General features: G+C 44.5%; 1 protein-coding gene across 1 annotated transcript in view; it reads left to right on the top strand.

Annotated features, from left to right (window-relative positions):
- Positions 1 to 15,596, top strand: part of LOC144762139 (solute carrier family 22 member 7-like) — a 204,532-nt gene that overhangs the window by 118,383 nt on the left and 70,553 nt on the right. Inside the window, exons 2-3 of the mRNA XM_078647286.1 lie at positions 1,686 to 2,994; positions 13,358 to 13,461. Coding sequence (XP_078503412.1) covers positions 2,497 to 2,994; positions 13,358 to 13,461 — 602 coding nt within the window. The 5' untranslated portion in view covers positions 1,686 to 2,496. The remainder of the gene's footprint in view (positions 1 to 1,685; positions 2,995 to 13,357; positions 13,462 to 15,596) is intronic.

Raw genomic sequence — 15,596 nt, forward strand, 5'->3', positions numbered from 1 at the left:
GACATGAAGCCTTATCATCGTTCATGCTCATTGCTCCTGCCAGTCCTGATGATGGTACTACAAAGAATTACTCCACTAGGAAGCAAGGGTCAAAGGGAACATTTTTATAGACCTAAACCAGATTGAATCCCCAAATCCTATATATCGGAACAACCAAAAAATCTGGTGGTCTGAAAAACATGCACACTAATGGAAAAATGAGAACAGAGGAACAAACGTGGTCCTATCAAGTGTGAACTGTATCTAAACAGACTGAGAGACTAAGAGCTCCTAATAGAGGGAAGATGAAACAAGAATTCCATCAACTGCCCTTCGTGGCCAGTGTCATCATTTGGAAATCCCAGCCTCCCTGTCACATCACCCTTCTTGAACCAGGGATGGAACTGGGAGTGTGAGCCACGAAGGGCAGTTGATGGAATTCCTTGTTTCATCTTCCCTCTATTAGGAGCTCTTAGTCTCTCAGTCTGTTTAGATACAGTTCACACTTGATAGGACCACGTTTGTTCCTCTGTTCTCTATTTTTCCATTAGTGTGCATGTTTTTCAGACCACCAGATTTTTTGGTTGTTACGAGTCCTGATGATGGCCCAGTAATTTCTTCAGGGCCGAAACGCTGTTGATAAACAGGAATTGGGTAACCAAATTTTGATTAAATCCATGTGGAATTTGTTGTAAAATTTTGAGCAGAATGTCACCTTGAAAAACTAATTTTCCTAGTCCTGATTGCGACTTTTTTAACCTCTCGAACCTGTTTGCACTTATTGGGCCCGATTCACAGAACTAACTTAAGACAAAATCTTAAACTTACTACCATTTTGGTATTTTTCAGAAGGCACTTACTCATTTTGGTATTCACAGAAGTTAGGAGTCCTAACTTTAGGACTCCTAAATGCCTTCTTTGAATACCAAAAGTCTCAAAGTTAGGATTTTTCTCAGTTTAGGAGTAGTAGAGTTAGGACTCCTAACTTTAGGACTTCTAAACTTAGAAAAATCCTAACTTTAAGACTTTTGGTATTCACAGAAGGCATTTAACTTCTGTGAATACCGAAATGAGTAAGTGCCTTCTGTGAATACCTAAATGAGTAAGTGCCTTCTGTGAATACCAAAATGGTAGAAAGTTTAGGATTTTGTCTTAAGTTAGTTCTGTGAATCGGGCCCTGAGTTTTTGCACACACTGTGAGCCCTTTTTTGAGCACTGATACTATATGAAATATATTTGAGTTTTTGATTGTGTCATCTAAATAATCTGTATGATTTGCCGTTGGTGTTTCTCATCCAATACAGGCCTTTGAATAATATTGGTTAGTGCGTACTGTCATATAAACCACAGATTGAGCACACAGTCAAAACTGGTCCATGTCGGTGTGTTTTGTCCGTTGATTGAAACATTCCTTGAGGATCCATTGTTGTTACTAAATGCACAAGGCCCTGGTTCCAGAGGGGTTATTGGGAGGCCTCTGTTGTTTGTAAGATTATTTTAATAGCAGTCATTTCACCTGATGTCCTAAATCTGTGGCTGACACTGTGAATTCTATTTAGTATCAGACAGGACAGTACCAGCTGTCAGTGTCTGCAGTATTTTACTTTGATGATTGTAGATGTTTCTTGAGAGTATTTTATTTTCTGAAGAAAGAGGAGCTGTGAAAGTAAAGTAATTCACACATATACATGTCTTTCACCCACCAGGAACGTTCTTGCAACCTCCTGGTGTGTCAAGTTGACAGACTGCCAATCAAGAATCAGCCCCTGCCAGGACCAGTCCAAGTGGAGTCCCAGAACCTTCAGTGGATGGACTATTCGTCGAGCCTTTGTATCGATCAGCACGTGGTCAACCCCCAAGGCTCACGTGACCCCATGACTCCTGCAACCCAAAGGCTCATGTGACGTAAAAAGTCAATTTCCGTGTTGGGGCTTCCTCTTACCTCAAGCTTTTGGTGACCTACAAGACTCTTTCCAGACCCTAGGTGTCTTATGACTCCACTTCTTCCAATGACCCCTGAGCCGTCAAGGACTCAAAGCACTCTGAGGCTTAAGAACGTCTTTGAGACCCAGTCTCTTTGAGCCCCTTCCTTTTACTCCAGAGCATCCTGCTACCCTCATGACACATCCTGAGACTTCACCGAGCTGCCTTTGAGACTTCTGATGTCCCCTCAGATTCACAGAGACTCTGCATCTCCTCCCAGACTCGCTCTCCACTCAGACCCTGAACCACTTTTCAACATCTATATCGCCCAAAATCATCCCCAAGACCCTGATTTTCTCCTCCGACTCTGCTGAGACTCAGATACTCCACTTTGCCTGCTCCCAACTCTTGGCCCTTGAGTGAAACCCAGGCTCTCCGCTTAGACTTCTCCCAGTCACCACGCCTCCTCTGAGACCGTAGCTCTCTGCTCAGACCCTTCCAAGCCCCTGAACCCTGGCTTACCTCCTATGAACCAATAATAATAATAATCTGTGCACCTCGCGTGGTGGGTCCAGTCTCTGGGTAGGAGGCAGTATGAAGTTTGAGGATCTCATCTTGGAGGTGGGTGGCTTTGGCCTCTTCCAGATCCAAATACTCGTGTTCCTTATAATCCCCCAGATTATCTTGCCCTCACATTTCCTGCTGCACAACTTCCTTGCAGCGGTGCCCTCTCATCATTGTGCCCTTCCCAACCAAGATGGATTTAGGAACCTCACAGAAGAGGATCTGCTCCTCACCAGCATCCCCAGGGAGCCCGATGGGACCCTCAGCTCCTGCAAGATGTACAGAGAGCCCCAGTGGCACCTCCTGGAGAACTCTCCCCGGGGAAGACCCAGGGACTACATAGGGGGACCACCCAACACCTCCTCCTGGGGATCACCCAACACCTCCTCCTGGGGAACACCCAACACCTCCACCTGGGGACCACCCAAAACCTCCACCAGGGAACCCCTCAACGAATCAGCCCTGCAGAGTTGCAAGCATGGCTGGGACTACGACCACTCCCAGTTCACGTCTACCATCGCCACCCAGGTAAGATCCCTCAGCTCACACTCTGACCCATTGTTGCATGATGTCCACTTCTGGCAGAAGATCTCTCCAGTATCTTGAAGTACAAGTGATATTTCTTAAGTTTGATAATGGCATTTTATTGAGCGAAATATGCAATTATTTATTATTTTTAAACTTGCTCTCCCCTGAGGCGGAAGCCGGGGGTTCTCTTTCTATCCCTGTTGCACCTATTTTAATAGCGCATTTTCAATTGTTGTGGTTACTGTCTGCTCATTGGGCGATAACTTTACACATGTATTTTTAAATACATGATTGGTGGCTAAATTACTCACATCACCTTCTGGACATTCACTGCGCGCTGCATTGCGCGTCTGCAGCTTATTGTCATCAGCGCTGCCCTTTCGGCGCGATCACGTGACCACTCGTGACACCCGCCATCTTGAGCAGGGAAGGGCTGCGCTCCAGTCGATCGAACGCTCCCTCCCTTCCCGCCCCTTCATGTACAAAAAGAAAGGTACTTCCCGTCCGCGCAGCGGGCGGGCGCAGCGGGCGCGCCGGCGGCGCGCCGGAGGCGCGCCAGAGGCAAGCCCGTCTGCGCCCGTCCGCACCGGGACCGGGCCCAGGGCCACAAATCCTGCCAAAAATTTATCGGCAAGTATCATAACCTACTCCAGTCATGATCTAATTGCCTTATGTCCTCGTGATTCGTCCAAATGTCTAAAAAGGAACCTCTCAGATATTCACAAAGACACGACTATAGCCTGTCCTCACTGTCTCTACTCCATCCCCCTGCTTCCTCCCCTTCAAATCACGGGCACTTCTATCAACTATGATGCAGGTTATACTACTTCTATCGCTCTTATCAATGCACGTTCTCTTGGCAAGCATAGGCAGGAAATATTTGATCTTATTACTGACTATTCTCTCGATATTTTGTTCATCACGGAAGCGTGGACAGATGAATCCTCACAGCCAGATCTGGTCATCGCTGTGCCACCAGGATTTAAGGCCTACTGTCAGGATAGGCCCAAACAAAGAGGGGGTGGGCTGGCCATAATCGCCAGAGACACTTACCCTGTGAAAACAACCGTCATTCCTTCCACTGCCTGTGAGGCCATGCAATTTTCTATCAACATCTCCCCCTTATTCAACTTTAAGGGAATGTTAATATATCGGCCCCCGGGATCAAAAACTACTTTTCTGTCCAGCTTAAACTCCATAATGGAATCTGTAGCTACAGAAACCAGCTTCACAGTTCTCGGTGACCTGAATTTCCATTTGGATCTTGATCACCTAGCTGATTCCGTTGCCCTCACCTCTGACCTAGGCAATCTAGGATTAAAACAGCTTGTTAGGTCCCCCACTCACCAAGCGGGCCACATTCTGGACCCTATTTTTTCCAATTTAGAAGGACTCCAAATCACCAACATTCTGCCCATGCAGTGGACAGATCACTTTGCAATCTTTGCGAACATTGCTTCTCACAATGATTATTATAACAATTCCCAATCGGTCCCTAAACTACCGTTTAAAGATTGGAAAAATATAAATCTAGAAAATTTCAAGTCTACACTTATACAATCCTGTCCAGAGTTCGTTGCCGACCCCAATATAGCTCTCCAGCAATTATATGACTGGATTGGTCAGGCATCCCACCAATCAGCCCCTTCCAAGGAACACTCTAGCAACCGACTTAAACCCTCCGCTCCTTGGTACGATGACAAACTTAGGACACAAAAACAGATAAACCGCAGCAAGGAGAGAATCTGGAGGAAAGACTATGATGCTGTCAGTAAGTCTGCCTATAGGGAAGCTGTTGCCCTATATAAAAATATGATAGCGCAAGCTAAAAGAGAATACTATACTGACCAAATCGAGCAGGCCAGGAACTCTAGTAAACAACTATTCTCTATTACCAAAGCTTTATCAGGAAACTCCCCTGACCTCACGCCTCCCCCGTCACAATCTCTGTGTGATGCTCTTGCATCTTTTTTCTACACCAAAGTAGACGACATCTACCAAGCATTCTCTTCCAAATCACCTCCGGTCGCCACATCTTCTGTTACCCCCTCTTCAGTTAATGTCTTTCCGTGTTTTCAACCAGTTACCCAGGAGCAAATAAAAAACACACTACTGACCATTAAATCAGGTTCACTCCTCGACCCTTGCCCCCTATCTGTCCTCAGACCAGCTTTAGAAGTCATCCTGCCAGCTCTCACACAGGTCTGTAACCTGATACTGCGGTCAGGCCAATACCCCAATTCGCTCAAAAATACGCTACTAAAGCCTTTGCTAAAAAAACCTTCGCTCGATAAAAATGAGCTGAAAAACTACCGACCTATTGCCAGCTTACCGTTCATTGCTAAGACCATCGAAAAGATCATGAACACCCAGATCTCTGAGTTCATCGAGGTTCACCAGCTCCTGGACGATACGCAGTTTGGGTTCCGAAAATTTCACGGGACCGAGACCGCCTTGATTAAAGCCGCGGATGACATCAGGGAGATTAGGGACCAAGGTGGCACTGCCATATTGGTGCTGCTAGATCTATCAGCGGCTTTTGACACGGTCGACCACAACATCTTGGTCGACCGTGTCCAAGGATTTGGCATCTGTCACTCTGCCAAAAACTTAATAGCCTCCTTCCTTGCCAATAGAACGCAGGCGGTCATCCTAGGGCAATTTCAATCAGCACAACTCTCCGCCCCCTGTGGTGTCCCTCAAGGCTCATCCCTCAGTCCGACACTTTTTAACATCTATGTGTCGGACCTAGCTAAGACCATCAAAGCTCATGGGATGAGCCTTACCTCGTACGCCGACGACACCCAACTAGTGTTGGCGATCAAGGGTGACGGAGAGCAAGTAGCTGAAAAATTTAAGAAAGGGCTCCTAGACATAGGAGACTGGATGGAAACCAACTGTTTAAAGCTAAACTCAGAGAAAACTGAGGTGCTTATCTTCGGTCCACTGTCTCCAGCCTGGTCCACCAGTTGGTGGCCAGAAACCTTTGGCACCCCTCCCACACCGACCTCGAAGGTCAGGAATCTGGGGATTATCTTCGATGATGGACTGAATTTCATGGATCATGCCAATAAGACAGCATCTACAGCGCACCTAAAACTAAAAATGATTCGCAAAATTCGTCCTTTTCTACCCGATTCTGCGATAAAGACACTGGTCTCGGCTCTTGTCCTCTCATCCCTGGATTACTGTAACGGCTTATTTCTCAATGCGCAATCTCGAGTCACCACAAAACTTCAAACTATACAGAATGCAGCAGCCCGTCTCATTACCGGCAAAACAAAGTTCGAACCTATTGCCCAAAATATAAAAGACCTTCACTGGCTGACTGTACAAAAAAGGATCCACTTCAAGGCTCTCTGTATAGTTTTTAAATCAGTAAATAATCGAGGACCACATTTTTTGAGAGACAAACTTCAATTTTACAAACCGACAAGAGCTTTACGCTCAGCCACTCTTAATCAATTGTCTGTCCCACGCACCAAAACAGTGTCCTGGGGAGACCGTCGCTTTCTGGTGGCGGCCCCCAGACTCTGGAACGCCTTGCCTCTCAACATCAGACGAAGTGCTACGCTGTTTCAGTTTCGTAAACTCGTGAAAACCTGGCTGTTCTCTCATTAACCATGTTCAGCTGTCATTCTGTTTACTCTGCTCTCCCACTTTTTCAATAATGGTTTTTAGCGCCTTGACGCCTAAGGGTATAAGTAGCGCTTTACAAGTGTCAAAAATAAATAAATAAATAAATTATAATGCAAAAAGAAACAAAATACTTATTGAGCATAAAATGCATAACACCATCAGGAAGAAACTTATTAAATACATAACCGTACCAGAACATTCTATAAAAAGATCTAAAGGCGTTAAACAAATAAACCAAATATTATTAATAAAGAACAATTCATGGAGGCTTAGGCATTTCTTCAGTTCGAGGATTGTGTATTTGTGAATTACGGGCAGAGTTATTTGAAAAAGTAGTCATGGGTAGCCATAAGAGATCGCTTTTAATTGCAAGTGTAACTGGATAAACATATGCTCTATCAAGTCTGTGGTTGCAGCAAAATCCTTACCACCATGCTTGAAAAGACCCTTGAGATGAATCATTCCAAGATTTCGTAATTTGTTGAAAAGCAACCGCCGGAAGTAAATTTACCACTACAAATCTTTGGACAGGGATGACCAATGGTCGGAAGTACTACCTAGAAAAAATTTAATAAAATTAAATGGGACCTGTGTATTAAAAAAAGTATTTATCTTGTTGCTAAACTCAACCAAAATTTATAAATAAGAGGACATTCTAATAACATGTGTTTAAGATCTGCTGAGAGTTGAGAACGAGAACAGCAATTAAAAGGAACAGCAGATTCTATTGTATGTAATGTAACAAGAGTCATCAAAAGTCAGCTATAGAAATAAAACAACGATTGAGTTGTATTAGCGGCTCTGGAAGATTTAGTTATTTTGTTCCAAATTTTATTCCATAAAGGAATGGAAAAAGTGGTTTGCAAATAGAGTTCCCAAGGATGTTCTATCTCTGTTTTGTCTCTATCTTCAGGAATAAGTGTTAGATGCTTATATAATTGGGATGCTGACTGTAATACATCTAATAACTTATAAGTGTGAGGAGCTGAGGAAGAAGATACATGGTCAAGAGAGAGAATTTGTGATAAGAGGAAATCCATCCCTTGGTACATAAAGCGCTGCGCAGCTTATGATTTTAAATTTCTGTTTCACGTGGGGAAGAGAAAGTAGGGTCAGAAGTATCACGAGCACGTCGACGTTTCGACCCAATGGAGTGCGTTTTTTACTAATAGGCACGGCGGGTCTTCCTCAGCACAAGGTGATACAAGGGACAGCCATAATCAATGAAGGAAGGTCTTCAGGGAATGGTCCACAGGGGTTGGACTCACAGCGACTGTTGAAAGGTCCTTAACGGGGATAATTTGCATCAATAGGGGAGAATAATTATGTAACTCTCAGATGGTGGGCACCCAAGCCACTCCTTTGATTGTGCCTGAAATACGCCATATCGATACCAGTAGCACCTTGTAGTGTCTCCATGCCTTTGCTACCTGTGTCTCCTTCAATGATATCAGTTTGGCAGCACTTTACTTGCCATCAAGCCTAATTTCCCACATCGAAACCTAACCAGTGTTTCCCTTTGAAAGTACCTTGTCAGACCCTTTGGCGGGGAATAGGGTAGGCACCTACTGCATAAGCCTAAGATGTGCCCTCTTTGTGCCCCTGGTCCCTTAAAAAAGATGTCTTCACAAATCTCAAACTGATATCTCTATCGTCAGCATACCCTGCTGGCAGCCAGCAGCTCCTCCCTCATTCTCCACCAATGGCTGTTGACAAATATGGTTAACAAATTGATACCTCACATATGTTCTACATCTTATATTCCCCTGATAAAGTGAAAGCTGCATATTACACACCCCTTCACCTATATTGGCTGAATGTATTTATTTACAGCAGCAGTGGAAAACAGAAGAGCACATTTATTTGTTACATAGGGCAACAGACTGATTTAGAGATGCACAGAGACCAAAACGTTTGGAAGTGGAATGCAATGTTGTGACTCACTTAAGGAAAGATGAGCAGCAACATATTGAAGATCAGATATACACAAACATCAGTTACAAGTAGGGATAGAGTATTTTTAGCACAGAATTTCACAAAATGTACTAGCCTGTATCTCACATGAACATTGAACTTGAGGGTTCAAAAGAATCAAAAAACACAAATAATTTGGTTCCAGGATAAAATGTCTTCCACAACCATTTTGTATTCAAATCTGACTTACCAAAATTAAAACACCCGCCTTGAAATGTTGCAAAGCGAAACAAAAGGGGATGATGGACGGAGCGTTTGAGCAAATCAAACACTCACCCCCAGTCAACTGATCTGGGTTTAATCCACCACCATTCTTTAGCCCACTCTGCCACCCCATTTCAGACATGGCTATATGCAAATCAGTCTGACCCTGTGCCTCATGGGAACAGTACAGCCCGAACTGCCAAGCCATGTCTTCCATGGACCGGAAACAAGCATCATGGGACCGGTTTCGGATTCATAATCCTCATCAGCCAGGCTATCTTGAATCCAGTGGCCAAGTGAGCAAGGGACTCACGTCTGAGCATACCCTGCCACACTTAGGGCGAACAAAGCGAAACAAAAGGGGATGATGGACGGAGCGTTTGAGCAAATCAAACACTCACCCCCAGTCAACTGATCTGGGTTTAATCCACCACCATTCTTTAGCCCACTCAGCCACCCCATTTCAGACTTGTCTATATGCAAATCAGTCTGACCCTGTGCCTCATGGGAACAGTACAGCCCGAACTGCCAAGCCATGTCTTCCATGGACCGGAAACAAGCATCCTGGGACCGGTTTCGGATTCATAATCCTCATCAGCCAGGCTATCTTGAATCCAGTGGCCAAGTGAGCAAGGGACTCACGTCTGAGCATACCCTGCCACACTTAGGGCGAACAAAGCGAAACAAAAGGGGATGATGGACGGAGCGTTTGAGCAAATCAAACACTCACCCCCAGTCAACTGATCTGGGTTTAATCCACCACCTTTCTTTAGCCCACTCAGCCACCCCATTTCAGACATGGCTATATGCAAATCAGTCTGACCCTGTGCCTCATGGGAACAGTACAGCCCAAACTGCCAAGCCATGTCTTCCATGGACCGGAAACAAGCATCCTGGGACCGGTTTCGGATTCATAATCCTCATCAGCCAGGCTATCTTGAATCCAGTGGCCAAGTGAGCAAGGGACTCACGTCTGAGCATACCCTGCCACACTTAGGGCGAACAAAGCGAAACAAAAGGGGATGATGGACGGAGCGTTTGAGCAAATCAAACACTCACCCCCAGTCAACTGATCTGGGTTTAATCCACCACCATTCTTTAGCCCACTCAGCCACCCCATTTCAGACATGGCTATATGCAAATCAGTCTGACCCTGTGCCTCATGGGAACAGTACAGCCCGAACTGCCAAGCCATGTCTTCCATGGACCGGAAACAAGCATCCTGGGACCGGTTTCGGATTCATAATCCTCATCAGCCAGGCTATCTTGAATCCAGTGGCCAAGTGAGCAAGGGACTCATGTCTGAGCATACCCTGCCACACTTAGGGCGAACAAAGCGAAACAAAAGGGGATGATGGACGGAGCGTTTGAGCAAATCAAACACTCACCCCCAGTCAACTGATCTGGGTTTAATCAACCACCATTCTTTAGCCCACTCAGCCACCCCATTTCAGACATGGCTATATGCAAATCAGTCTGACCCTGTGCCTCATGGGAACAGTACAGCCCGAACTGCCAAGCCATGTCTTCCATGGACCGGAAACAAGCATCCTGGGACCGGTTTCGGATTCATAATCCTCATCAGCCAGGCTATCTTGAATCCAGTGGCCAAGTGAGCAAGGGACTCACGTCTGAGCATACCCTGCCACACTTAGGGCGAACAAAGCGAAACAAAAGGGGATGATGGACGGAGCGTTTGAGCAAATCAAACACTCACCCCCAGTCAACTGATCTGGGTTTAATCCACCACCTTTCTTTAGCCCACTCAGCCACCCCATTTCAGACATGGCTATATGCAAATCAGTCTGACCCTGTGCCTCATGGGAACAGTACAGCCCGAACTGCCAAGCCGTGTCTTCCATGGACTCACGTCTGAGCATACCTTTTTGTATCGCTTTGTTCGCCCTAAGTGTGGCGGGGTATGCTCAGACGTGAGTCCCTTGCTCACTTGGCCACTGGATTCAAGATAGCCTGGCTGATGAGGATTATGAATCCGAAACCGGTCCCAGGATGCTTGTTTCCGGTCCAGGGAAGACATGGCTTGGCAGTTCGGGCTGGACTGTTCCCATGAGGCACAGGGTCAGACTGATTTGCATATAGTCATGTCTGAACTGGGGTGGCTGAGTGAGCTAAAGAATGGTGATGGATTAAACCCAGATCAGTTGACTGGGGGTGAGTGTTTGATTTGCTCAAACGCTCCGTCCATCATCCCCTTTTGTATCGCTTTGTTCGCCCTAAGTGTGGCGGGGTATGCTCAGACGTGAGTCCCTTGCTCACTTGGCCACTGGATTCAAGATAGCCTGGCTGATGAGGATTATGAATCCGAAACCGGTCCCAGGATGCTTGTTTCCGGTCCAGGGAAGACATAGCTTGGCAGTTCGGGCTGGACTGTTCCCATGAGGCACAGGGTCAGACTGATTTGCATATAGTCATGTCTGAACTGGGGTGGCCGAGTGAGCTAAAGAATGGTGATGGATTAAACCCAGATCAGTTGACTGGTGGTGAGTGTTTGATTTGCTCAAACGCTCCGTCCATCATCCCCTTTTGTATCGCTGAAATGTTGCAGGCATAATATAAATCCGGAGACAATCTAGAAAGAGTTATATGACATTTCCATGGTGTAGTTGAGGACTAAGGGGCATATGTAGGTAAGAGTTTGCCATTCGCAAATGCCGAAATCTGGCGAATTTCGGTGAATTTCGGCGTTTGCGAATCGCAAACGGCGTTTTGATATGTAGGTGCCAGTTAGCAAAATAAGGAATCGCAAAAATTGCGATTCCTTATTTTTCTCAAGCATTTAAGGAATTGCAATTTTGCGATTCCTTAAATGCTATGTAGGGGTGCATTTAAAATTGCGATTTTGGCTCAAGAAATCGCAAAATACCACCTACTTCAAGAAGATGGTATTTTGCGATTTCCTTTCAAAATGCATTTAAAAAAAAAATCAAAGTGCCATGTGGCGCACAGACATGCCCTTAGGGCATGTATGTGCGCCACATGTACTTACAGGCACATTCCAGGGGTGCAACAGGTGTGCTTTGGACACCCTGGCACCCTTGGAATTGCGATTCTCAAATTGCGATTTTCTCATAGAAAATCGTAATTTGAGAATGTATCCCCATTCATTCCTATGGGCCTCTAGGCCCATAGAAATGAATGGGACACTCATTCCTTAATTGCGATTCGCAATTCGCTAATCGCAATTAAGGAATGTTAGAATTATTACCTACATTCCATTTTGCAATTCTCAAATAGCGATTCCTTAAAAATCGCTATTTGAGAATCGCAAAATGGAAATTACCTACATATGCCCCTAAGTCAGGATGTTAGCCGCTACGGGTTTTGAGTAACAAGAGATAGTTTTGTAAAGTACTTAAGAACTCCTTAATAGTTGGGCTACATCTGATGGCAGTAGGTATCTATCTGTCTATATTGCATTGAGGGGATCTACAGTTAACACGCACACTAATCAAACTGCATAGTTTGTGTACAATGACGAATGTTGAGAGCCAATGTGATGCTTCTATTTCTTCAATGATAACACTTTTGCTCAACTCTCTAACTGTGATTAAAATTGCTCTCCAGATATAACAGTACAATCTTAACCTTGAATATTTTAGGTGTTACACCTCTGCATGATATTATTTTGTGCTTAAAACATTTACTAAAAACAACTGTCTATTTCCTTATGTGGTCTAACTGATACAATTTGTTCTTTGCACCCTGTAAAGCAAGAAACGGAAGAGAAGCAAAGGCCAACTTGAAATCATCATCTCTAGTGTAGTTATTTATTCACAGGCCAGAGTGTCCTGGGAAAGCCGTAGGTCTCTGGTGTGTTCCAGAGTTGAGGGGAGTAAGCACAGGTTGCAACTGAAAGCTAGATCCAGCACCCCGACCACGCTGAGCTTGGCGTGTCTTGAAACACAACATGCATCAATAAAGGTAGAAGCTCAAATGCTAAGGGCCTGTAGGCACTTCCATCATAGGTTGTGAAGTGGACAAGTATTCCACTCTTGAACTGGGCTCACAGTAATGATTTTCTATGGTAACACAAGATTCGTCTTGCCCTTGTAGGCCACCTGGAGATCAGAGAAGCAGTTTAGAAAGACAAGTGGTGGATAATGAGGCCAAAGACAGTATCTCCGTGGACGGGGTACTCCGTCACAATGGTGATGGATATATCCCGTCCACCGAACTATAAATCCCATTATATCCTATGGGATTTATATTTTGGCAGATGGAGTAACCTGTCCGCCGAGATCTAAATCAATCCTGTTGTCTGTAAATCCAAGGAGTCTTCACTGTGAGAGGCTGGGCATTTGACAAGTGGTTCGTGGGCTCTTCGGCTTTAGCGTGAAACACTGGCGGGGTAATCCAGCAGAACAGACGGCCATGGGTCTATGCTGATCTCAGTGCATGAATGCATGTAATGAGGGGGTTCTGCCAACCCAATGGCCGAGTAGGGCACATGGGGCAAACCATCATGGCATGGAGACTCTCTCTGCGATCAGTCTTTTATAACACTAGCTCTGCCTTTGCCTTTCAGTGGGACCTCGTGTGCGAGCGGAAGTGGCTCAATCAGGCCTCGGCCACCTTCTTCTTCATCGGGGTCACTATGGGAGCCATTCTGATTGGCTATCTCTCTGACAGGTGCAGTATTATTATATTGTTTCCATAATTTGCATGTGTCCGTTCCAATAGAGCTACTGGTGACACCAAAGGTCTTCTGAGTCGAGTCTGATAGGTGTTGTGCGTGACGCTGTTCCTGTCAACTCCTTCCAGAGCATTAAAGTTGAGCAGATAACAGCTCAGACATGGCGGATGATGGTGACATCACCGGATGGTTGAATGAATAAAACACGGCTGCGCGTACACCAAGCCTGGAACGCGCACTTCACACGTTTTACCAGGTTTTCCCTTCATTTTACCCGCTCATTGTCATAAAACAGACACAAATATATGAATGGGGATGGGCTAATCTGCAGTTGAGAAAAACACAAATACCTTTTCCACCTGATTTCGCTCTTTGCGCGGGTCTTTTCAAAAGCTTTAATGTCCAAGGTTTCTTGAAAGTGTTCCAATGAGTTGAGGCGTCGCTGCTTCAGGGGTACTCCTCCTGCCAAAGCTGAATCAGCCTTCTATCTTTGCAAGATCGATACATTGAACCAGATGTAGGTAGCTAAATACCGGTCGGTAACGGCCGAAAATCGGTGATTTTCCCGTTACCGACCGGTATTTAGCCCTTTCTAATGTAGGAGGCCGGTTTTAAGGATTCGGTAATTTATTGATTCCTTATTTTAACGATTCAGGGGTGCAACAGGGTGTCAAAGTTACACCCTGCCACCCTTGAATATGCTCCGGCTATTACCGATTCGGTAATAGTGAATGGCTTCCCATTCATTCCTATAGGCCTCCAGCCCCATAGGAATGAATGGGAAGGTATTTCTTATTACTGAATCGGTATTACCGAATCGGTAATAAGAAATATTACCAAATCAGTAAATTTTACCGATTTATTACCTACATCATATTTACCGATTCCTAAATACCGAATCGGTAAAATTCGGTATTTAGGAATCGGTAAAATCAGATAACCTACATCTAGCCCATTGAATGCAATTTAATTGGGAAAGAATAACAACTATTATTCAGAAAAGGCAGACAAAAGTTATGAGCATTGTAATAAAAACAAACTATTACCATTACTATGATTAATATTTGACCCTTTTTGCAAGTAGTGTGTTGCTGCAGGAATTTACATTCACACATAATCTATAAAATCCCACCCCAAAAAGACCACTTAGCTATGGACAAACATTTGTATGTTCCGTTATATTGCCCTTTGCATTTTTAATTATCAAAAGAAAAAATGTCATACTCTTAAATATCTTCAGTACTTGGTTCCCATTGAATGTCACGTGATAACTTTTTCTAAGCGATGACTAGAGATGGAGAGCGCCCACTTTTTAGCCTCCATCATTTTTTGGACTGCCCGAGTGAAGGACAACTGCTTTGCTCATGCCAGTGCACCTGTCCCTGCTCCAAATTGATTTAGAAAGTACTATTACCTTTTCTGGTTGGTGCATAAAGGCTTAGGTATCCCCTACATACAGCTTTGGAAGTCTGTTGCAACAGATTTGTTATATCTACTCTAGACTTACAGAGGGCTCGGTGCCTGCACCTTGCTCGTGATTCCCTGCCTCTCCAGTCTATGTTAGTTCCCTGCTCTGGAGTCTCTAGCTTTCTCACTGTTGCTGTGTTTGTCTCGCCCAAAGAGCATTTCAGTCTCACTGTGCTTTGATTGGATGAATCGTCTTACTTTATGTTAAAAATAAGTGAGATAGCATTGAGCAGTGTAAACACTGCATGGAGAGGGTGCGAGTTATAGTTAGTGTGGCTACCAAGTTGAACACACTGTGTATGGAGGTGTGCGTGCTATAATATTTTGAAGGTGCTGCCTAAACTATATGCTAAAAGTACAAGTTTAGAAATGTAAATAGTTGTGAAGTTTAAGTTTGGTTTCTAGATAAAGCATACATTAAGTGATATTAATTTGAAGGCGTTGAATATGTTTTACATTTAAATTATAACAATACCTTATGAATTTGCAATCTTTGTGTATTTTAAGCCTAGGTTGTATAGAAAGAATAAATAAAGTTTTGCTTTCTATACCAAAGGTTTAACCTTTGTTTGTTTTTTTGAGTTTCAATGTTTTTTATGTTTAATAAAAATGTGTTTGAAATCATAACGTTTGCTGTCGCCCAGTGGAGTGTGGTACAGTAGAG

This window comes from Lissotriton helveticus, chromosome 6 (genome assembly GCF_964261635.1).
Source record: "Lissotriton helveticus chromosome 6, aLisHel1.1, whole genome shotgun sequence".
Classification (NCBI taxonomy): domain Eukaryota; kingdom Metazoa; phylum Chordata; class Amphibia; order Caudata; family Salamandridae; genus Lissotriton; species Lissotriton helveticus.